At 38.2% G+C, this 25,912-nt stretch overlaps 1 protein-coding gene across 3 annotated transcripts in view; it reads left to right on the top strand.

The window, feature by feature from the left end:
* edil3a (EGF-like repeats and discoidin I-like domains 3a) overlaps nt 1-25,912 on the top strand; it is a 111,228-nt gene that overhangs the window by 53,233 nt on the left and 32,083 nt on the right. For all 3 annotated transcript variants that reach the window (XM_083912856.1, XM_083912855.1, XM_083912854.1), the window contains 2 exons: nt 10,396-10,509; nt 18,157-18,338. In XM_083912856.1, coding sequence (XP_083768982.1) covers nt 10,396-10,509; nt 18,157-18,338 — 296 coding nt within the window. The remainder of the gene's footprint in view (nt 1-10,395; nt 10,510-18,156; nt 18,339-25,912) is intronic.

Below are 25,912 nucleotides of genomic sequence, written 5' to 3'. Positions count from 1 at the left end.
GAACATTTTTAAACGGGGACACCCCTAGTATTGTCAGCACACACAACTGTACTTTGTCTTACTGCTAATTAAAGAAATGTAAAATACTCAAGTGGCTAGTGATTTGATTCACCCATCAGCCAAAAACATCAATGACAATAGCCATTAGGCCAATGGACAAAAAGTTAGATTTTGCACCGTGGTTAGTTAGCATTCTAAAATGTTGTCTAAAGTGTTGATCTAAAATGGTCAACATATATTTAATACATGAGTAGATAACAGTGCTGCACTTAGGTTTGGTTGTCATACTTGCCGTCATAAATACCGTTTAAATGTAACTACGGTTGTCAGTAATAGTTAAAAAAAAAACATATTGTAATTATACTTGTTGTGTGTTAAAATCGTATACTTAATAGTGGTGTCCTAAGACCAGACATATATTGTCTCCCCACATAAAGCCCATGATTGCTCTTTGGCTATCACCTACCGCCAATTTCTTTCTACATCTCATACCATCTGAGTGTTTCTTAAACATTGTACCTTGATGATGTTAAATAGTTTGTGGACCACACTATGCTTTCCCAAGGTAGATCAGTATTCACCTCATACACCTGCTGTGAAGGCTCCATCCGTAATCTTAAAATGACATGCAAGTCTTTCCTCCAAGTGTCATTCTGCCTCCGAGCTGTGGGCTCTTCACATTCTGCACCCCAGCTTCGGCAGAGCCCCTCGGTCTGCATGCCTTCAAAATGAAGAGTGTTTTGCCACTTAGATACTCAAACCCCTCTGCAATGCATCCTAAAATACCTTTTCAAGGGCTTCTGGAGTGGTGCTGTGAATAACTTCTCAGTGGGTTAATCCCACTTCAAAAAGCATGTCTTCAACATTATTCTTAATCCTGAATTCACAGCTGCATGCATCATTATATCCCTTGAAACATACAGCATGCACCACTGTGAAAACTAACCTGCATATGAGATGGGCTTTTTTGAAATATCTGTGTACTAGATCAATAAAATCAATACTCTGAGCTTGGACACGTATGACCAAGGCTGAGATATACTGCTCTGAAAACACAGTCCGAGGCTACACTGGTTGATATTAAATCTCTCTTTAGACAACCCCTTTTTGAAAAACAGAAAATGTTCTCCTTTTTTGATCTATAGCCTATTATGTTGTTTCATTGTTGTCGTTCCCAGATTATTTTTTCCCTGTTAATGGAGGCAAATTGAAAATTATTAATAAAGCTATTGATGTTAAAAAGACATTTTTAAAAATCTCTTTTTAAACTGGTTGTGGGACTTCCTCAGACCCCGGATAGGGATCTTGTCTCATGTGATGATAGTCACTTCAGTGGTATGGGTAAGGCAAGGATAGATTGACAGCATAGATTGACAGTGGAGACAGGCTCTTCCATGTTCCATCTTCTATCTCTGACTCAACTTTGAGAGACAGGTCTTGTCTTGGCCTTGTGTCGAGTGGACTTGACACATTTCACTGCACCAGGACCTGTTAAACACAACATACAAGGCCATATCCAAAGATGCAGCTCTGAGGAAGAGTCGGCACTTCTTGAAGTACTCTAGCATTATAGAACTGTTTATGGTGGAATTTACATAGGCTATTCAAAATGCGTGTTACAGTATGTGTGTATGCATGTCAATTGAATCTATAGTATATGCTAAATCATGTGTGAGCATTCGGTCATGAAAAACATGTGTCAGAAGCACACACAACAGAAGAGATTAGATAAGACGTGATGAAATGCAGATAGATAAATATTGCATATATCTAGTTTTTTGAGGGTTCAAGAGGGTTTTTGGTTCGAATCCTGGCTGGGGCCCTTCTGTGTGTAGTTTGCATGTTCTTTTTCTCCGGGTTCTCCGACTTCCTCCCACGATCCAAAGACATGCACGTGTTAGGTTAATTGGTGACTCTAAATTGCACGTAGATGTGAATGTGAGTGTGCATGGTTGTCTGTCTCTGTTTGTCTCTATGTTCCCTGTGATAGACTGGTGTGCTGTCCAGGGTGTACCCCGCCTTGCGCCCGATGTCAGCTGGGATTGGTTCCAGCCACCCTGCAACCCCTATAGTGACAAGCGGTTGAAGATGGATGAATGGAGTTCATACAGTACAGTGTCATGTGTATAACATGTCTCGTAAAACATTTAATCACATTTGTTCTGTTCCCTTAGATGAACAGAATGTGCTGTTGAGTGTACAGTAGGTACTTAAACTAGTGATGTATATTATGTACTTGGTGGAGCTGATATAAATTTTTCCAAATTTTCTTTATCGTCAGACGGGAAATGCTCACACATTTTTTTCTCACAGCTTCCCTAATAAAAGTGCTTGGTCACCTCCATTATTAAGCTGGTGATACACATTTGTCCTAGTCTAGACTAGCACTCAAGAAATGTAAAAAAAATTTTTTTCTCCTGATAAATTCGTTCCATGTGTCCACAGTTTGTAATCTCTTTTCAGTATCAAATCCAACATCTGCAGTATACCACCATGAATCACAGGGTATCGGCAGCAGCCTGTCCCAGGGGAAACCCTATAAAAAATAGGATGATTACTTCCAAGGATGTACGAGTGTTCAAGGTCAGGGGTTAATTATGTGGCAAGCATAAACAACCGGATGTCCACTTTATCCCTGTCGATCGTTGACCATATAGGTCAAAGCACTATTCCTTGCCTAGATAGAGAGGTCAAGAGGGCCAGCTTGCTTACCAAACATGTGGGTTCACTGGCTCTGTGACATAAAAACAGATAGGATAGAGCTTCCCCAGGGGAAACTGTGTATGAGTCCAGATGGAGTGATGTACCTCGATTAGAGACGTCTTCACATGAAAGCAAAGTCTTGACTAACCTCGAATTGTGTGGATTACAGTGTCTTGGCAGAGATAAATATAAGTATTTACTCAGATTGACCCAACATCTGACTGTAATTTCATGAAGAAAGTGGGTGAGATGTAGGGGCAATGCCGCTGTGACATTACTTTTCAATCCGCAAATTAAGTCTGGGGGCATTACAACTGTGAGAGAAATGCTAACTGATTTATGGTGTTGTTTAGGGCCAGTTTAAACGTACTGATGCTACTGCATGTACATTTAAGTCCAGCAGAAATTACACACACGCTCCGACACACGCTCCGTCAGATTCCTTAGTCCTTTACTGGGAAAACAACCAGATGAAGAATAGCTATTGTTTTCTTCCTTTTAAAAATAGTATTGAAACAAGCGCAAATTTTACAATAGCTGCCAAATAGAGTACAAGCATGCATTCACACATTCACACACTCAACCTTCAATCACAAATTTCCGCCTCCTAGTGCCAAACTATGGTCGCCAAAGAGTGGGGAACTTTTTGTGGACCAACCAACTGACAGAGCTAGCTGTATTGAGGTTGAGTTGCTCACAGGTAAAATATATTGTATGTATGTGTCTCTCTGACTGCAGAAATGATCTGTTTTCTAACTTTGGTCGGTGTCAGTTCTCTAACATCCAACCTTCTTCTCACCTATTACTGCTGAATCATTCACAGTCAGAAAAGCATCAAAGGTTTAATACACTTGGTGGAATTTCATCATTTTTCGCCTCATCTTTATGGCACATTTATGGCCTTCATTGTGCAAGATTTGACACAATAGCATTACTGTTGAATGAGCTGGAAAGCCGATTCATTGGGCTGTGGATTTGTGTGGCTGTAGCAGGTGCAGGTGCCGCAGATGTTAGTGCGGCCCAGTAGAGAGGACGCAGGTGTCCCTCATCCCAATGCAGGTCTGTTCCTGCTCTGGACACACCATAGCCAATTTAGCACTCACAACCAGTGCTAGCTCCTGACACATAGCACTACTCATTGCAATCATTATTGTCCGACTGAGACACTTTTGAGAGAGAGGAGCAAAGTCAGGGAGTGAGACGTTCCAGTGGACCGATAAGATCATTGTGAGGGTCTGACCAGAGGTTGAGCAAATTTATTCTGGAGTTCATAGCCTGAGTTTCCAAAGGCCGTATCTGTGTGCAAGAGGTAAGGATGATGATCTTAATGATGATAACATAGACTCTAGTGTATTAATCCTTTTATCCATCTTAATTTTTATATGTCTCACAAGAACAATCAATTATCATTTATAACAAAATCATAGTGAAGTACAATCGATTCATTAATAAAGAAATTAATTATACCTTTAAGGTACCGAAATAACCCAGTACCAAATAGTATTGAAACTTCTCCAGTCAAAAAATACCTGCAATCAATTGTGTCCAGATCTAGAAAAAAATTACAGTATGTATGGTTTTGCACGGCCTGTGGTGTGGTGAAGTCGAGCATCGTGTATATAACGTAGTTGTCCATTCAGTGTGTGAGGATGCTTCTATTGACATGATGGTTATCGAATGAGGTAGAAAAAAAAGGTATAGTGTACTCTGTACTGTACTCTGTATTGGAGCTGGAATTGTTATTTCTTAAATAAATTCCAGCCCCACAGTGACACTGCATTGTAACACAATTGCATTATGTCCACCACTATTTGCAGTGGATAGACAAAACAGTATAATCAAGTGTATTGGCACTAAATGCAGGCTCAGTTGAATCAGCATCATCTTGGCACAGTTTCAACAAAAAGTGAACATTATAAGCTTCACTAAAGTGGTATTATTAAAGAGACAGTGTGTTGTATTACATTAAGTTGTACACCCTCTAGTTTCATTGTCTCCAACCACTGTAGAAATCTTTACTCAAACAGGCTTGTTAAATCGTTACAACTAAGATAGCACCATTCCCATTAAACTGAAGACATTAGTTGCAAAATGCTGTTTTACCATAAGACTTTTATGATCTATTTTATTGCAGAATGGTAGACTCAGACCATTATTGGTGAGGTGAGCACCTTGGATGTATGCCTGAAACTGTATTAAAGAAGTTGTGTAAACAGAGTTTATTTACTTGACCACTGGGCTAGCACATCTTTCTCTCTGTGCATTTTGTTCACCCTCTCCTCGGTTTCTCTCCAATCCTCTCCATGCTTCTCATCACCTCTCTTCTCTAGTTTTTATCGAGTGAATTAACTGCATTCCCTGAAGTAATATTCTGTTGTCCCACCTGATTTACTGCCAATACACCACTTTTAAGCCTCACTTTTCCTGCCACGATCTCCCAGGGGTTGATGGCCTCTCATAAAAGGGAAACAAGTCGTAAGGTGGGCTAGCTGTGTTTTCCTCTCTCTGTGGTATGTTTTGCTCCAGGCTACTTGAGTGGCTTGCCCATTTTGCTCACCTTTGTATTTGAACCTACAGTACTGGTGGCAGCAAAGCAGGATATTAACTTAAAGGGCAATAACAGCATCACTTATCTAAGTGGCGATATTGCAGTGGTGAATAACATTGGATTATGGATATATCTTTTTGGCGTTTCACATTTCTGCTCTGGGATTGCCTGGTGACCTAAGGCAGGGTGCCTCACCCGCACTCATCAGGGATAAGTGGGTATGACTAATGGATGGATGAATGGATGTATATTCATGTTTCTAATATTTTATTTCTCTCAGTTTCTTACTCCTTTGACATTTGAGGTAGTTGTCTCTATATATGGCACACTGTTCACTTCCCATATATCTTACTTAAGAGCTTGCTTAGCTAAAACAACAGCAACGTGTGTCATTTATGTTAACGTTTTCACATTAATGCTACTGCATTTATTCACAGATTGATTTACATTCAGTTAATGTATTGAATGCATTATCACACAAGTGGCAGTAAAATTGCATTTCCATTCGAGTGTTCCACTAAGGTAATTAGTAAAAACCAAATATCGCCTTTGCAAATGATTATGCTGTGAAATGCATGAATGATGTTTCATTTCACCATGCTCTTTCTGTGGTTAATAACTGTATTTTATTGTTGTTGTCACAGTCGCTAACAGTTAGTGGAAAGGAGCCATTAAAAACATAGAAGCTGAATTGTTTAATGAGGATTGACCATTGTTGTTTTCTATAAGGCTGGCTCTAGTTGGCATTTATCAGGTTAACAGCTCTTAACAGTCTTGTACAGACCCTCAAACTGGAATTAGTTACAACATAAACCCCCTTGATTGCGGTAACCTCCAATAATCAAGATGTTTCCTTCTGATAAGTGCTTGTTTGTTAATCTTTATGTTAATAGTATGTTGTAAGTAGTAGGATAGTTCCTTATATTAGCATTGCTAGCTGTTTTGGGATTTGTAATTATATCAGATTATCCTGTACTGGCTCATCAAAACACAGTAGATGAGGCTGGAGCATGAGAAAAACTCACAGGTAAACATGAAGAAAGCATGATTCTGAATCACATTTGTACCGTGACAGGTACTGGAATTAGCTATGGAAAAGTACAAAAACAACTGATTACAAATCAATTAACAATAACCTGAATTTAGATTAAACTGATGAGTCTGCATGAGATGTTGATAATCTTTAGATCATATATTAATTATGTTGGTACTGATAGAAGTCTGCAGGAGACTTAAATTGACATCACTGCATTTGACCGCCCTGTACAATATTAGTATCTTGAATATGAATGTTGAGAAATAATAATGCCCACATTAAACTGGCACATACTTTATGAACGTTAAATGCAAACAAAGCCATGTTAGTAGTTAGGGTATTTGTTTGAATAATTTCTGAAAAAGTCATTAACATATGTGTCATGGGAGTAAGCTCGGTCTCACACATGCACCAACTCCACAATCGTGGCCGACAGCTCAGGTGTTGGTTACGGTAGCAGAACAGACAGTTAGCAGCTAACATTAGCCTCCTGTGATGGCAGCCACCTGCCACTTAAAGCAGCCACACACTTAATCATGCAGTCACCAACCATCTTTACAAAATGCAAAAAATAAGACACACTGCTCACAATAAATGTCATATATTTGAACCTTCATAGCTTGACAGGTCAGATAATTAAGGAAATATGTTTTACTTCTCTCCGTTGTAATTTATACATCCCATCAAAATTAAAGATGAGTGGCCCCTGCGGTTTGAGTGTTGCTGCAGTCTCTTTCGAATAGTGTATTTAGTGCCAACTGTGAAAATTGGTTATTTTGTCATGCTCTGTATAGCCACAAGACACCGTCCTGGCTAGTTAAACTATTTTCTTCAATTTCCCAAGAATAAAGTGCTAAAATAAACATATACTGAGTCACATCACACTCAGAGGATAAGTATTTTTCAGTTTATTTCGTGTGCAGTACATATACATTTGATTTATCACTTACTGTATTTCTCTAAAAATGAGCGTATGGCAGAGTATTAACAAATAGAAGGCCTTCTCTGTCATCAGCTATGCCTAAAGCAGAATGTAGCCGCTTATAAAAATAAACAGCAGGCCTTGTCTTGAATAACAAATAGCATTAGGCCAGTACATGCAAAGCTTGCTTTACAACATGCTAAAAATAAGAACAGAAAGAAAAATGCCTTGACCCTTGTTTGCCTGTGCTGCTGTCTGAAATAGAGACATCAGTATTAAATTGAGACCGTTTCATAATGCTTAACAACTCATTGTAGTTGTGTTAAATAGCAACCCAGCAGAGATATTTTGCCAGAGTAATGTTATTAGTATAAGTATGGCAAATGTTCACAATTTGAGTTGTGGCACTGCTGTTCCTGTGGGATATCAGCTTGTGATCGTTAAAGAGCTCAGTTGTAACCTTAGTATATCTAACATCCACTGTCAGAAACATACACAGTGAATATCAATCAATCAATACTTAATTACAGACTCAGGGTCCTAAATACACTTAGCAAAGTTATTAATCTCAAAAAAGGCATAGTAAGCAGCTTGCTTTGACATAACCAGGGTTATAAGGTCCACAGTTTATTAATATCCCATGTGGTGGGTGTCCAAGTTGCAAGAAAATTTGACACAACATGCCATCAGGTCCCTAGCAAATACACCTCCGTAGTGTTAAGTAGATCAAATGAATAGTTCTCGAAATATGCAAGGACACATAAGCATATACAAACACACTAACCACTTTACAATTATAGCAGTCAGATAAAAGCAGATTTCAAGATTATATAGAGAAGATTATATAAAGAATTCAGAATCCAGATAGACACACAAACAAAGTATCTCCCTATGCATTCCAGACAAATGAGAAAAACTAAATAGATGTGTGTTTCAAGTTCAATCTGCACAACTTTTGTTATCGTCTCATTATCGTCAGGGAATGGTTTTATAGCTAGATTTTCTCAAATATATTTTCACCCAAATACAGTTGTCTCGCCAGTCCCCCGTGAATTTTTCGGTGAATCACAAAACATTTCTCTTATCTCTCTCCTTCTCTGTGCCTCTCTCCCTCTCTTTTATGTCGACCTTTTATTTTTTTATTCTGCTTTGCTGCAGATTAAAGATGCTACTGCTTCCAGTCACAGTCCCTCAGTGACCATTATGTGTGAAGACCATGACTGTATTTCTCCGGAGCATATAGGACATTCACCGAAAAAAAGATGTATTTTGAGATTACAATTGTGCCCAAGTGACTATTATAGATAATATAGATACAATCTCTGGGAGTTGAAGTACCATGCAAGACTTATTTTAATCATGTTTCACTTTCCTAAGATTTCCAAATCTCAAGCCTAGTTAGATATTCATGAAGCCAAAATGTACCTATGAGTCACAGACGACTCATGGCATGTTAGAGGATTAAAAGTATAGCAACCATGGGGAGGTTTGTAAATCATTAGAAATGACTTTAAAGTTTAGTTTTTTTCCCTCCCTCCCTGCCCCTTGTGAACTTTCACTGTAATCCCATTACCCTGCTGGAAGTCAGTCAGAGCTTGGGGTGCTGAGAGAAAGTAGGTCTATAGAGTGACATCATACTAAATGCTGCATGACATCCATGTTTCCTGCATTCATTTGAACAGCCAGGATCATTCTCATTTAACAGTTAACAGTATTTCATGTTCATCTTAAAATGTTTTGCACTAAAGCAGACAGAAAACTAACACCAAGCAGCCCAAGCAAGCAAGTTCACAGTCAGCAACATACAACTAATGCATGCAATCGTATAGAGAAGAGGGAATGAGGCAGTGTATGGATGGATGCGATCCAGAGATATGACCCATAACCAGGTTATTATAGCTGATAAAATGCAGGACAGTGAGGATACAGCCATTTCATACAGGAGATGAGCATGGATACACTTCAATCTTATTAAATGGAGCAAATCATTTTCACCCTCATTTGTCTTATGCATCAAGTCTATTTTTGTCACGTTTAGTGAAGTATCTGCATATACAGCTGTTAAAATCATACCAATATCCGTATGCATATTTGTTTTGAACTTATTAATAGTGTCTTCATTGATTGATCAAGGTTTCCGGTCCGTCTGTGAGTGTGTGTCTGTGTCACTATAGGCTGATTCCCCTCACTCGCTGTGGTGGCCGCAGAAATGAAATCAATACACCAATACATCAATACAAAACACTGTTGATCTCTTCCCATGGCGCCAACATGAAAACTACTCTGGTTCAGTAAATTTATGCTGTCAGTCGACCTGATGATGGCAGGTTATCCAGACGCAGTCCACTCGGCTTCACAGGAGCTGCTGTTGACACATGTCTGAGACCAACACATTCTCATTCACGACTCTTCATATACAGGCATTTGGAAAGACTGAGTGTGGATTGGATGACAGAATACTTATGTCTGCTTATGTCCCAATTAAATCAAGTAAAAACACAGTATGTTGATGATTTAAACATTTTGAATTTCCATTGCAGTTAAACAAATAGGACTACAGACGAAGCGGGTGGGGGTGGCTGCAGCACCTTTAACTCCCCAACTTCCCGCGCCGATACATTCCCCTTCACTCCACATGTAATAGACCACAGTGCAAATGGGTGTGATGGGTGGGGTAGTGGGTCTGTCACTTTCTGCAATTGGTTAGATGAATCAATCAGAGAAGAGCTGTTCCAGAGAGCAATTAAAGAGTGAAGATAACTGTACAATAGATTATAATTTAGCATATTGACAGTCCGTTCTGCTCTTCTATGATACTTAAATAAAGAGACTGGCAATATTTGCCAAGCTTATCACTTTGGGGAACTGAGCAAGAACGATACACTGAAAGGTATGATAATTATTTAAACTACAAAGAGTACACAAAGTTAGTTGTTATTAACATTTCAAAATGTGGTTATATCTTCTAGCATGAATGGTCTCCCAATGAACTATTTCATTTATTAGTTTCAAGAAGCCGGTGCTTTTGTGTGAGCTTCTATAGGCAGACAGAATCAAATAACACAGAGGAAATTCAATATATGCTCCATACCAATGCATTCTAATGAGGATGAGGTCCTTTTAATTGCCTACATGTCTCCTTTAAATTAATGAATGCACCTTCTTCTTGTTTCATTGCTCTTTCAGATATTAATGAATGCGAAAGGGACCCATGCAAGAACGGGGGCATTTGCACAGATCTGGTTGCCAACTATTCCTGCGAATGCCCAGGGGAGTACATGGGGAGGAACTGTCAATACAGTAAGTGCTCATGTTTCCTGTTTTATGTTTGTCTTTTAACTCTTTTACAACTATCCATTCATTCCTAACAGTGCACCCAATGCTGCAGGTAATCCACAGTGGGAAGAATTAGCCAAGCAAACGGATCAATCAAAGACAGTGTGCTGGTATTTCCCACAAAGAACATCTAATCATGATTCAGTGGATAGTGTGCCAACCTTTTATGAGAACTTATGAGTTAATACAAATTTCAGGGTATAGAATTTAGAAAGTATCGCTTACTGTTAGTAAACACACTGAAGGTGTTCAGTGCATCATTAGTTGAACTGTGATTGCAGAATTATGTTTCACTGAAATCAAGCCACAGAGAAAGAAAAAAAGGTTGACATTTGATTTGTCCATATTCTCTGTCACAGAAGAATTTTTTAGAAGTCAAAGTTTTTTTTCTAATATAGGAAGTGTTTCTTAAATACATATCACTTGAAAATCCTAATGAAGTGTGGGTTGATCATACTAAGGCAGAGGTGTGTAACTCAGGCCCGTGGGCCAGATCTGGCCCGCGGTGTAATTATTTTTGGCCTGCAAGATCTATGAGAGCTGGCCCACGAGTATATAGCACATACTCCGCTACTTTTCTGTTGACAAACATGAGCATCCATGCGACCAGTCTCTTTGGACAAACTTAAACTCTCCCTCCCCAAAAATGGCCAAAAGAAAGATGGAAAACAGGAGCTTTCAACACAGGTGGGAGGCAGATTATCTGTTTATGAAGGTAAAGACCTGTTTGTCTCGTCTGCAGAGTCACCATGGCTGTAACAAAACAATATAAAACAAGAAACACCACGGCAAGTACAAGGACCTGCACTGAAAAGGTTCAACATTACATATCTGGAGAAGGGGGAAAACATGCATTTGCAGTCTTTTTTTTTTTTTTAGTAAATATTGAGTTTGGCCCGCAACCTTATCCCAGTTTTTAAATTTGGCCCACTGTGAATTGAGGTTTGACACCCCTGTACTAAGGGATAGTATGATTTTCCCCATCCGTAGAATTTAATTACATTTCATTAACATCTAAAAGTCAATCAAAATTTCTAATACACTATATAAATATACCCAAGTAACTAGAAAGAACTGCTCTGCATGTTCAGGCAAACACAATAAACCCTAAAGCATAATAATAATAAAAGCCATGGCCGCTTTCTGCTTGCAAGCCCTCATTTCTATACTCTATTTTTTTGCCCAGTGGCTGTAGAACGAAAGAGAGCTTTCCTCTTATCACTTTCTTTTTACAAGACAGCAGAGAGCTTAAAATGGCCTCATGTTTATTATGCTATTGTGGGGATTTTGTCTGCTCACTCGAGGAATATACTGTATTAGGATTAATGTATAAGTGGACCCGGCGCCTTGAGCCACCCTTGCACTTCTACTCTATCTTAGGTGCAGCACATTTGTTCGGCAACAGACTCAGGAATTTACAGGAACAAAACTATCAGAAAGAGAAAAATTCTGGAAGTTGCTTCATTTGTTTTTATAAACTGAATGGCAGAAGGCAGGAGGGGGATTTGAGAATAGAGAGGAGTAAAGAGGCACCGCCTGAAGGAGGATGAGTGAAGAACTCGAAGAGAATTATTTAGTCTTGCTGATTGAACATATTCTAAGCTCCATTATTTGTTGCTCATTTCCATCGTCTCATAAAAATGCAATATTTGTACAACATATTATACAACCATTAATTCATCCAGCCAAATTTGCAGCTTGGTCTGTAATTATTAGGATGGTTTATGTTGGGTATGTACTTCAACACATTAGATTTGAAATGAAACAATGCCCTGAGGTGAAAGTGCTGACTCTCAGCTTAAATGTAATGGTATTTACATCCACCAGAGATGTGTGTATAAATTGTAACCCTTTTTATATAAACACCTCAAGGATGAAGTGGGCAATAAGTTGTACAGTGTCCACCCAATATAGATGTAAACAACCCCAAACCCTCCTGTTCTTTATTTCACTTAAAATCCAATGCACTGGAGTATACCCAAACATACCATGCCTTTCTGACTTAATTATATGTGTCAGACAAGGCTGCTTTATGTCAAGAACACAGCCTGAAGCGAGAGACTTTATTACAAGCAACAGAAAAAATGCTTGTAATCTTGTAATCATAATCACAAAATTTATAAAAGAAAACAGTACAAAGATTAATATTTTAGGCTAAGTAGTGAGATTGTAATTGCTCCTCCAACTAATATCAGTAATCACCAAAATGTTAAAACCGAGGTCCAGTCTGGCCCCTACACCTGACAAATGACTGTAACTTTGTGTGGAGTCACACTTGTAGCTAAATGAAGCATCCTTCATTAGGTGAAAATACAGTGGCCACTGTTTAACATGTACATATTTGTTGTCTTTTGTTTTTTTATTATGTTAGGTTTATAACTTATTTATCTATTTATTCTAAATCACTCTTTTCTTTCTTATTTGTCATTGTGCAATGTCCCTTGGGGATAAATAAAGTTTTCTTGGATCTTTAATCTTAAATCTTGAATCTTGAAGCCTCTGGACGAACTTCTCTCTCTCTCTCTCCTGCGGAAACAGGAGATGTCAAAATGTTTTGTGTTTATGGTTTTGTATCAGACAGCAACTGGTTTACACAGCACTAATAATAGGCTACCTAATAATAATATAATAATAATATAATAATAATTTCTTGTTTTAGCCTTGTATTAACTACACTGTAGTAAGCAGGAAAGCGCTGGCAGTCTACTGCAAATTAGTCTTAGACCATGTTCATTGCTGATGTGTGTAAGTGTTTCTTTAAGCTCTATTTGCAGTGACAAATCTTCCCATCACTTGTCATGATCACCATTCCGACTGCTACTGTGTATACACAGAAAAATTATGTGTCAGAATGTGTTGCATTACTAATGAGTGAGTGTGTGAGTGTTGAAATGCGCAGGCATGTTGTAAACACACTATTTAATGTTGTTAAAGTTCTACTCCAAGTTCTAACACATAATTCTGACTCCATTATAATAAAACTACACAGCAGCTATATGACATTTGTATGTCATAGTGTTTAAAGGTACAGAAAGTCTAAAACATATGTTAGAACATTGTCACCATTCTATCATTTGTTCACCAGGGAGTAGTAAAAAGTGTATTCTTCAACTATAAAATGTCTCACCTTGTACTGTCAGAACTTTATCAAAAAAGTTTATTAAACGTATTCATCCAATTCATCATTACTATACACTTTCTTTACACTCTACCTGTGTCTTCTTCAGAAGTTCTGTTTTTATAATTTGTATAAAAAAGTGTTACCTGTGGAATCTCCAGTTTATGGCTGATGTCTGTTTTGTTTATTATTATTTTCCTCATCCACCTTTCCCCCACATGCTCATTAGTATTGGTGAGCTGGCAGTAATTTCAATGTGGCTCTTATTTGTTTAGGCTGTAGGTAGGGCTTGTGGGAGATGGATTCAGCTGTCACATCACGGTAGTGGTAATGTTAGTGATGTTTGCTGTCGAAGGGCTGATGTATGCTCAGGGGCCATCAGGCCAAGGCCTGGAGGCTGGCTGCCTCTGCTGCTCTGACGGACGACTGGCAGGCAGCTCGTTAAGAGTGGCCCTTCATTGCCGCAAGGTGAGAAGGACTGAGCCTTTGCAACAGTGTCTTACCAGAACATCCACACAGAATACCTTACAAAGGAGCTTCCCAAGCGCTACAACAGCTAGACAATTATGATACTGTGGTGATGCAACATTGCACCTCAGCCCTAATGTCAGGTCGTAAAAAGGAAAATTAGATTCCATTTCACCTTCAGGGATTGAATCTGGGTGATATGTGCCAGAATAGCACTTGTAAATCCACAGGGCCCCTGACAAATTGAAAGACAGGATTCACAAACAGCATTGTATTGCTTTTAGTATTGATTTGCACCCTCTACATGCTTTACATCTGGTGAGGAGATATCACCCTCAATTAACACCTTTTAGACTGCAATTGATTTAGATGACCGATTGCTCAAAGAAAATTATTTTCATTAGTTTATTCATTAGGTACATTTTTTGTTGTTCATATATCTGTGGGTATGTTTTAGACATGTATGACAGCAAAATCCAGGTTTCAACATATGTTGTGAAATATTAAAACATCTGCAAGATGGATTGGTGCAAAATCCTGTACATATTCCCTGACTATGTACATTTGTGAGCTGTACTTGTTTAATACTAAGTAGCAAATGTTAGCATACTCTTAACAAAGATTGTGAACATATCAAACATTATACCTGGGAAATAAATGACATGAGCTCATAGCTCGAAGCTATGTCAATTGTTGTACAACCTTTCAGAGTTGTTAGCCCTGATGTAGACTTGTAGTCTTGTTTTTTTCTTAGAGTTGGAAAAAGAAAAAATGTTCCATGCATTGTGCCATTTCAAAGGGGCTCTTGTTCAAAATACTGCACACCTAAAAACATAAAACTATCACTTTATATTTGATATTTTGTCCTGAAAACATAACCTTAAAGTGGTCATGCATATTGCAAGTTTATTTTCATATTTATGGCTAAAAAGTATAGAATGGGATACACCAATTCTAACCAATTGCTCCTGCCTAAAGTGTATATGTCCATGTTTATGTTTTAAAGTTTGATATAGCTTGCTGACGGATGAATCTCCTTGACAATTGTTTCCCCTAACTGTTAAGGAAAGAAAGTAACTAATATGAACATATATGTATTTTCTCTGACTTACAAGGATTAGACATAGAATGCTAAAATGCAACTGATTACTGTACATCCAACACATGGGTCATTCTGCATAGCCTAGGTGCTAAACTACACTCTGAGCCATGGGTTTTAACTGGTTTACAATCTCTCAAACTGGAAGCTGTTTGTTCTTTCTAAGACTTGTTAAAAGGCCCGAATGAAGTTCATCCATCAAATATCGGAAAATCTGAAGGTTCTCTTAGCTTCAGCAGTAAGCCCACACATCCACCTACACCATCCTCTCTTTAGTCTGGAAGCAATGAGTCACACACAAGGAAGACCTATTGAAGCAAGAGTGATTTACCATAGTGGATTATATAAACACATCTCTGTCAGTACAAACACACACTGAGATATACTATTTGCTCATTCCCAGCCTCCGGTCGATCCCCCTGGACTGTCCTCGGACATTACTCACTGTCTCCGTGCCTCCCTGTTGCCTAGAGCCCCACTGTTTTAGGAGCTGGATGAGTCCTGCTAGGGTTGTTTTCATTGTTCCATTCTTTCTGACTATTGGCTCTCTTTCTTTCGTGAATGTCCTCTCATAGCTCTCAGCGTTGCCAGGTTCGTTGTCTTTTGTTATGTGTATGTGTGTGCCTCCGCTGTCTGTGTGTCAGCGTTGGGATCGAAATGCTGAGGTGTTTTGCCTAAATGGTGAAGGCATTGCAGCCGCTGCTCCAGGCTTTCCCCAAAGGCTGGTTTACATGGATACCTACAGTTCAGCCGACATGAGCGAGCACTGCCTCTGGCTGAACCTTGCGCTTGATATGTCCTCATTATTTTTGGGACACTTCCAAGTTTCTTCAGCTTTCCCAACACTTGTGGTTTCTAGGCTGTTAAACACAGCTATTTAATCAGCTGTGACCTGTACTGTGCTAACAGTGCTGTGCTAACAGTACAAATCAAAAGAGTCACTGTTGTTCACAAAAAGAAGTATAACACATGACGTATGTTCTCTCTGTTTTTTTACTCTAATTACTTTTATCCCTTTTGTATATAAATTTAAATTGTATATAAATAAACACCAGGCAACAGAGTAGGAGGAATACCTCCCACATCATTTCCATTATAAACTGGATGCGATTGTCCGTCGATGAAATTAAATACTGCATCACTTATACTCTTTTCTTCTCTGTAATACTAAACCATCATTACATTAGAAAATACATTTGAAGAGCAAAAAATAAATAAAATGCCCACACTACTGCGTTTTAATTGTACCAGACATTTGTTTTATTGTCCCAGACAAATCCAGGTAGTTTCTCTGTGCAGCATATACTACATTAAGATTACACATGATGTCAAACCATCCAGTAAAATCCTCTTAGACTATTTAGCCAATGTTAGCTGTTCTTCACTGGGGTGTATCTTATTTTTACAATCGATGTTCATCTTTGATTTCATGAAATACTGAAATATCAAGCCGCTCCTTATGCAGTTAAAAATGTACTGGCTGAGTAGATGGTAGCTTCACAGTATATAACTGCAAATCATGTTCATTAGGAAATGTTGTTTATATGTATTATACATTTAAAACTAAAAATGCTCAGCTATAATTTGTTGCATATATGTCAAGTGCGTGCTTGACTTAAAGACTCATTAAAACTTAAGCATCTGTAACAACTAACACAGCACATCTTAGATACAGATGTGCTGCTGAGACGCTGTGGGCTAGAATAAATGTAATTATGCAGTGATCTTTGCATCCTGACTGTAGCAGAATTTAAAAAGACTGTGTGTCACTCTCAGCTGTTTGGTTTTCCTTTCAATTGCACAGAATGGGAAAACCAATTACTAATTCTAATTTACAATCTGTTACACAACTCTGTTACATACGTTGTGGTATCTCTTATCTAATGTACCGTACATACGTACTCACCTTTCCAACTGTGTATTTCATTACCTTCTCCTAGGAGGTTGTGTTTTCTGTTAGGTTTGTCTGTTTGTCCGGCTGTTTGTAAGCAGAATTACAGAAAGAGTACTATTATTTTGCCAAGAATGTTATGTTTTTGGTTCAGTTTGTTTCTTTGTTTGTCTGTTTGTCATCAGCATTACGGAAAAGACTACTGGCCTGATTTTCATGAAACTTGGTGGAAGGGTGACGCACGGTTCAGAAAGAACCTTTTAAATTTTGGAGCAGATCCAAATCATGGGGCGGATCCACAAATTATTTTTAATTTCAGTGCCCTTTTAGCTTCTCATGTGTTTTCTATCATTACTTGATTTCTCAATAGGCTTTATTATAAATGGAAACACAAATAAGTAGTTGTTTTGCAGTGCCATAAACTGTCTACTCGATAAAGACAAAGATATTGCTGTCATGCCTCTCCACTTCAATACTGCTTCCTTTAGGATGTTTCAAGCTGTTGCAAAGCTTGTTGACTTTGGGTATAATGCTGTCCGGAATTGGCTGCAGCTCCATGGGCCTTAGGCCTCTGTTACGGATGGAAGACATGAAGGAGCAGCCTTTTAGTCCATTGACTGTGGACAGCTTTAAGGCAAAAAAAGTCCTGTTGTTGAATGCAGAGACCCACAAGGATTTTGCCATAATGAAAACATCAGGAATGTTCTTGCAACATTTATAATAAGAGAGACAGGAGTTAAGGTGGACACAACTATGATGATCTCAAAGACAGGGTCTCAATAGGAGGTTATCACAAAGATATAATAAGTAGAAGAGACTGAGGTTTTCATCTCTGAGATAAACAAGGATATCGACTCTGATGTGGAGAAATATGAAATAGGACGTGGAGGGCAAAATCACTGACATTACAAAATGTGGTCTTTGTGGTATTTTTTCAGAAATCTATCTGCATTGCTAAAACCTAAGTCATACATACTTTTTAGTGATGGAATGACATGTAGGCTCATTTGTCTCTTTCTCCCTCTCTTTACTCAGGATGCTCTGGACCACTGGGCATGGAGGGTGGTATAATCTCCAATCAACAGATAACAGCCTCGTCCACCCACCGCGCTCTCTTCGGCTTGCAGAAATGGTACCCATACTTCGCACGCCTCAACAAAAAGGGCCTAGTCAATGCCTGGACTGCTGCCGAAAATGACAGATGGCCGTGGATCCAGGTAAAGCACAGTCACTGAACAGGACACAGACAGAGCCGGGCCAGGGCCAGACACAAATTAATGAACACAATCCAAATTATAGATACATTATATCATCTTGTTTGTTGTGGCTATAAATTGTTAAATTTAAGATCCCTACTGTATAACGTTAATTGTCTGTAGTTAATGATTGAAATAAAATGTGAAAAATGCAACTTAAGGGTTATAACTGGTACTGAAAAAGTGATGTTTGATTTACTGGTAACAAAGAGCAATCCAAATTGTAAGCAGGGGGTAGCTGTAGGTAGTCAAGTGTGATGAACAATGTGAGTTTTGACGTTTAGTTGTGACATGCTCATATTTTTTAACTGCAATGTCCCTTGCTGTATTTTCTGTCGTACATTTAGTGTGGAAACAAAAGTATGATGCACATTATTGAAATCACAATGCATCCATGCTTCCTCTTTTTAATGTCTGCTGTAAATTCTGATTTGCAAATCAATGTGCTGTCGAGGGAAATTTGATATATAATTTTGCACAGCACTCAACAGTTACATTTACAGCAATGTGCTTGCTCTCCACAAAAATACTGACTTCAGCTAAAAAAAATAAAACACTAATTTTTGTCCCTTTGTAAACACCTCAAAAAAAATTTAGGACCACCAAGGGACCCTCATATAAAACAGCCCTATATGTTATAACATTAAAAGAAAAGAAGCAAAGCACTGATACATGAAAGTCTCATCTTACTTTTGCTTTGTTAAAGTTGACCTTCATGCTGCCATTAGTCTGGACTTATTGACAAAGAGTGACAGTACACAGATCGATACGGTAGATTTCATGGTGCTCCTCAATGCCCATTGCTTTTAATTCATTGGGCCTGTTTAAATGCAGAAAAATCTCTGCCAATGTATAACATTATATACAACCCTAGGAATCTATATGCTGTAGGTATCATTGCATTAGGTAGTAATTAAAGCGGTTGTAATGAAGCTGCTGCAGCTCCCTCAAATGAAATGATCTGGCTCCAGGCTATGACCTATGAAACTGTCTGGATTTATGTTGAGCAATTAGTCATATATCATGACCCTGTGCTGAAATACCCATGGCATATAGAACAACTGATGATGTATATCTTAGAGATATCCCTTCAAAAAAACACCCACATAGTTTCGGATATATTCAAATATCTGTCCATAAGAGGGCAAATGAATACAAAGAGAGACATAACTACTTATATAGGTATATTGATTTCAATATAAAGAGGGTTTTAAAAGATTCACAAAGCTACACATTACAAAATTAACAAATAAAATAATGTCTCATACTGTAAATCTTAACTTAAAAACCCTAGACTTCACTCTCTCTCCCTGCTCTGTAGTTGGAGTGAAAACTGAGCTGCTAAATGAGTGAAATTTAACACCTTAATGACCGACACTGCTGAATGAATTCACCATGCATGTCAGAATATGAGTGCACTTCAGTTGTGGCACTGGCTATTTGAAAGCGGAGATGCAGATGTTTGCTGGCTTAGACATGGTTCTGCAGGTGGCTCGTTACAGCAGGCTGTAACCATGGTCCCTTTGCCTCACTCCCTGCCCCTTGTAAACTATTTCACTGTGGATAGCGTACAGCGGCACAGGGGACGCACAGCTTGTCTGTTTCCAGCATCCACTTTCCTTCGGGGAAGTTAGTTAATACTTTTTTTTTTTCACAATTTAATATTAGTGTTCATATTCAAATATCTGTTTGTTTATTTTTATATTTAAAGGTATATTTGAATTTAGAATATTCATTAACAGCCTTACCCCAAACTCCAGTCCAGTATTCCAGATAGAAATATATATACATAGTTTATAGTAACTACTCATTTAGCTAGTTGATTAATTAAATAATGTTTTTCAGCTCTGTAATATTTCTCTTACTCTTGAGTACTCAGTAATGGCAAAAATGCTGATGGCAACCTATGAAGTGGGCTGTTATCAGATACATGATACACGGACAGTGAGCCGTGAACAAAATGTAATAGAAAAACATACTACAGCGTGACAGCATGATGGAGAAAGTGAAACTGTACCTAACAACAAGAGCATAGTAACACAGGGCAAAAATGGATTTGTGAAAAAAAGAAAAAGAGAGATAGAGTAAAAAAAAAAAAACAGCCCACACGAGTGAAAAAAAGGAGCCTGACACATGGAGAGGCTGAGGAGAACGGGACATAAAACATTCAGGCGGTTTGTTTGACTTTAATGATGCCACGTGGGCTGTGCGCGGGATGCTGTAGGCATTGTGTTTCTACAGAGAGCCTAATTGGGACGCAAGTACAGAGGTGTACAGTCATGTCAGTGTTTTGGTATTGTGTTAAGAAGCCGGCGGTGTGCTTTTGCAGTGATGCAAGTGATGTAGCGTGACTGCGTTTGCATGTCTGTCATGTGGAACAGGTTGACAGATGACAACCCTATCAGGAAAGGGATCAGATTTGTCTGGTGATGTGTCAGTTTTCTGTGGTGCAGTATGTGGCTTTAGATGCCAGCCAGCGTCAGCTCTTTCAAATCAAACACAAAGCAGCATACCATATTTTGAATAATACATCATGAGAAGTGCAGACGAAGCATGCATTCTCTATATATGTTTTGTTTGTATTTATGTTGGTTTGTGTGTTTGTGAATTGAGCTTGCTACTGTTCACATACCCATGCACTGTAAAAATATCAGTTTTTCCACAACCTCACCACGACTAGCTCACACATAAAATGGTGTTTGAACACTCAAGGGAAATATGCTGCCGGTCTGACCAATATCTGGAAAATATAGCTCCAGCCGACTGTGTGTGAAGAATGCAGCAATTCAAATCACTTGTGAAGGCTAGGAGAGTCCATGCATAGTTTAATGGAAGGTAAACTAAACTGTTAATGACATAATGTTCAGTTGCAGATCTCCATCAGTGGGTTTTCATTTTTTGCATTTGCTAATATGTATTCAAATAAGCTGTCTAGACTCTATGTCTGTCTGTCCCTTTTCATTCCAGTCTGAACTTTGATATTAAAACAACGATAAGTCCACAGCCTACAATCGAAATGGGAAAAAATGCCTTTCCATTACAGTTATTAACGTTAACTATATCATCACAGGGACAACTGCAATCATTACTAATTGACTAAGGATTTTGGATATATAGTTTTTGGGTAGTTGGATATATTTGCAGTACAAAAAGTCATATTCTGCATTATTGCATAACATTTTGGATCTGCAAGCTATCAAAATTGAATGCAGCACTCGGAGATAGGAACAGATGTCTAAGAGTAATTCAACAGTCTACTACAGCTGTCTAACAGTTTTGCTCACCTTTTCCCAGGTAGATCTGTTTCAGTTCACTGACAGGTGGTTGTTGGTGTTGCCTTTTTCAGGCGATACCTCAACATCTCAGTGCTGTTTCAGTATGTCCAGATCCTTTAAATGTTTGCAATGCCCCTAGGACCAGACATTATGATAGCATGATTGCATTTCACTGACTATTACTGTGAGGTTGTGACAGTCTGGATTATTTGTACACTGTGCACTGCTCTTGGATGGATATACTGTAGGTTCGAGTGGTTACACTTACAATGAATCACCAGTATCTCAAATTTTCTCTGGAGTGTGACTGTGTTTATGTGCAATACCAAACCACAAGTTTATTACAAGCATCCTATAAATTAACCAAGAAGAGGGACAAAAACAGAACACTGATGTAATTTGAGCATGCTGTTTCTCTGTATCAAATTTGTGTTCTAGAAAAGGAGAGCACAATAAGAGAAATAAGGCTCTTGTTTGTATGTGTCCATGTGCTCGCATGCATTTTTTAGTGCCACAGGGCTTTTCGAAAGCTTCAAGGACACAGGGCAGTGTAATTTTTACAATACTGCTGCAATTCCCTCAACACTTTGGATCACAGTGTGTAATCAACATAATATATTTCCCCTGCATGTGTGAGTGAGGTCTGCTTGTTGGCATTATTATATTTGGTAATCGTTAGTGGTCTTGGCAATATTAAAGCCTTGAATTTAGCCACTCTATAGTTCCATCACCGCTGTAGCTGTTAACAAATGTGTTTTTGCCTGTTTAAATCAGGCTTACTGAGATCGGGAGAACATTTAATAGAATGTATTAAAAAGGTATTTGCTGCTGTTGTGTAATGCTTACAGTATCAGATGGCTTCTGGGTTCTGGTATAATATGAAGTAGGTACCTGCTCCTTACAGCAGCATTACAAAACTAAAAGCATTTTAGAGAAGGAATATAAGTTTTAGTCATGATTAAGGCTGCAAAAAATTATTAATCTACCATGTATTAAACTGCTTGTAATTTTAACGGTTAATTTCTTATCATTCTATCCATTAAATGTCAGAAAATAGTGAACATCCCTGTTATAATTCAACAGAGCCCAAGTTGACTAATTCAGATTACTTGTTTTAATTTATAGATGATTAAAACAATTGCCAATTAATTTTCCGATGGCCGTCCAATTGTTACATTCACTCTGCATACATGTTAATGCAGCCAGCTTCTAAGTTCACTGTAACTCAACATTTGCCTTGTTATAAGTACGATAAATACGAACCAGTCATTACTTGAAAAGACCTGTGATTGCAAAGGTCCAGTGGGAAATCAAAGATATATTTGTTAATAGTACCATGACCTTATTGAGTTCCAAACATATTAAAGATGCTTTAAAACCGTGTTTCCCGAAGGTAGTGTATGAATTACTGCTCCAGGACATAATCAGCTCCAGGATGTTGGTTACATACTGAATCTTTTCTCTCAGCAGTGAGAAATGTTATACAGATGGAAAACTGGTTGAATCACACACCATTTCACCAATTCATGCATTTTACCCATCTGCTGAGAACAATAAAGTAGTTGTTGTAAAGTGTTTTTTCAATAAGACATTTTTAATCTGCACCTTGCATAAAAATAACCATAACATAGTGGTAGACTGATAGTTTTGGAAAATATTTGAATCCTAGTAATTTTTGGTCTTAAAGGATGGACTGTGAAAATCTGAAGACCAGTGTCATCAAGTAATAGGCAGTGAAATGCCGTATGTATTTTGAGTTCATACTGTATATGCACGTGCCATTGGACTTTGGGTTCAATTGCACAATGCATTCGAGAATTATTGCAAGATGGTATACAAAAAGAAATAACAACAAGAGGTAACATTTTTCTGGTCTAACAAATTCAAAATATGTCTTAAATTTGTTGTAGCGAAATCTGCACTTTGTATAATATTTGTGTTAAGCATTTTAGGTCAAGGGCCTGACACTGAGGTAGTTTCCTTCCAACTGACTCATAGACTGTAGACAAAGGTTTGTCCATGAAGAATGTTTGAAACAATGCCTCACTCATACAAATAAGTGCATCACTATTAGCACTGAGGTGACGGATGCATTTTTTTGACTGGTCATTAAAAATGCAAAGGATCACCCCAATTACTCGAGCAGTGGCCTTTTAGTGACAGAGTTTCTAATTAGTGCAAGCGGTATCTATGTCTATATAGAAAACTGAGAAGAGCAATGAAATGCTGAGTGAGAGAGATTGAGTCATTCCAACTCTAAGAGGCTCTAAGAGGGGTCCTTATATATAATTAACTTGATATGTTAGTTGAAGTATGCAATCAGAAATGTGCAATTTAGTCTTTTCTCTACAAATTTGTATTAGACAGGACATCAACCCAGCAATATGATTATTAAAACATTACTCCATTTGTTTTTGACAGCTCAGACAAGGCTGGTGAACCTAAACATTTCTGTTCTGGTGCTGGATCCCATAGAGCAAGTACTTTAATCTCTGATGTTCTCAGAAGATACAGTTTAAAGGTTTTTTTTCATTAACAAAAAATGGGAGTATTACTTACTGGGCTTAGACTATCTTTTTTAGCTTTCACTCTCAAATATTTAACTTGTGAATCGCCTTATTTCATATTAATGCGAACATTCCTGCACTGTAAAATGAGTTCAAGCCCCTGGTATACCATCCTGAATGTGGTCACATTGTCAGTGAGTTAGACTTTCATTTCTTGTGGATGAATATGTTATTTAATAGAAACCAACTTCAGCTTCACTGTCAGTTTTAGTCTGCATTTCTTTCTTTAGGTTTGGCCATTTTGAGACTAATGGTCCTTTGCTTCATACTCACTCACTACTGTATTATTGCTGCCCGTCTGTTCTGCAGCTATGGAAGACTCGACAGCTGTGTTTTTATATTTTGTCAGAGGGTTAGGTAGACAAGCCAAAGGGTCTTTTTTTCCTGAAAATAAAGCAACTTCTGGTGAATGTAGTGCCAAAATGATTAATGAATAATTGTCATCGCTGTTTATTTACTTTATCTCATTTGTCACCGTGTTACAGTGTTATAATTCTGAAATTGCTTTGTGTTACCCTGCCCAACTTTTTATATCAGTATTAATATTCACTGTAAAAAAGAAAAAAAAATGAGTGTGTGAGTGCGTGCCTGTGAGTACAGTGTGTGAGTCATCCAACAAAGATCCACTCCTTAGTCACCACAGGCTACTTTATGTGAATTGAGCTGTCGTCAGCTGTCACCAGCTGTTGAGAAAAATAACTCCAGCGGCTTCTCGCTTTTTTCAGTTCAGCAGAATTACAGCACAAGCAAGGTCAGCAATGACAAGTTTAAAACATAGATTGTGGAGAACATGCATGTGCCATATATTTTATAATATACGAGACCTAAACTTGTTTCATGCTTCTTGTGGTTGTTGCGGTCTGGACGGCGATATTACACAATTGCAGCCTGAGGGACTGATGATGAATGATTGGCTAGCTACAGGACCAGGCAAATTCAGTATGAATGACTATTTGTCCGCACAGTGCCGACCACAAGAAGCATCCACAGTTATATCTTTGTGTTTAAATAGATATAACATGACATAACATAGGCGCATATATAGTGCATACACTACTACAGCGTTTTCTGAGCCCCTGAAATTGAGACGTTTGGAAATGCAGCTGACCCCGTTTTTGTTTGAGAGAACTCCAGTGTTGCATTAAGATCTGGACGTGAAGAAATGGATACATCTGGAAGCAATAACGCTGACACCCACGTTCCCATCCTGTATGTGAATGAATGAAGAGTTTCTAAGGCGTGTTATTATGGACAGAGATAAGTTCTAAAATGGTGCTAGAATGCCTGTGAGGACAGAGATTTTAGTAGTGCGGATGTAGCCTAACAGAATGACTTGTGAGAGAGATGCTGGCCCTGTATGAAGGAATCCTTAAGGAGCCATCATGCTGTGGTCATTATTGATGAACAGCTTTAGCATTGGCTTCAGTTTTGACCACACAGTGTGGGGGCCACTTAGTTTAAATATATAAAATAAAGAAATAAAAGCCACCTAAATACTGTAAATGTGCCATTATGAATATGAAGTGATGATTTACACTGGCATTTAAACACCAAAACATAATTAAAACATACACATAACACCAAATGGGTAAGAGGAAAATATGTGGAACAGGTACACTGTTATTGAAATGGACTATCAAAGCGACAAACGTGTCAAAGCAAATCTTACACTGGTGTGTAACATGTCTATCAT

The sequence above is a fragment of the Echiichthys vipera genome (assembly GCF_963691815.1).
Source record: "Echiichthys vipera genome assembly, chromosome: 4".
NCBI classification, from domain to species: domain Eukaryota; kingdom Metazoa; phylum Chordata; class Actinopteri; order Perciformes; family Trachinidae; genus Echiichthys; species Echiichthys vipera.
Note: the sequence above shows the minus strand (reverse complement) of the source record. Positions and strands in the feature narration are given on the sequence as shown.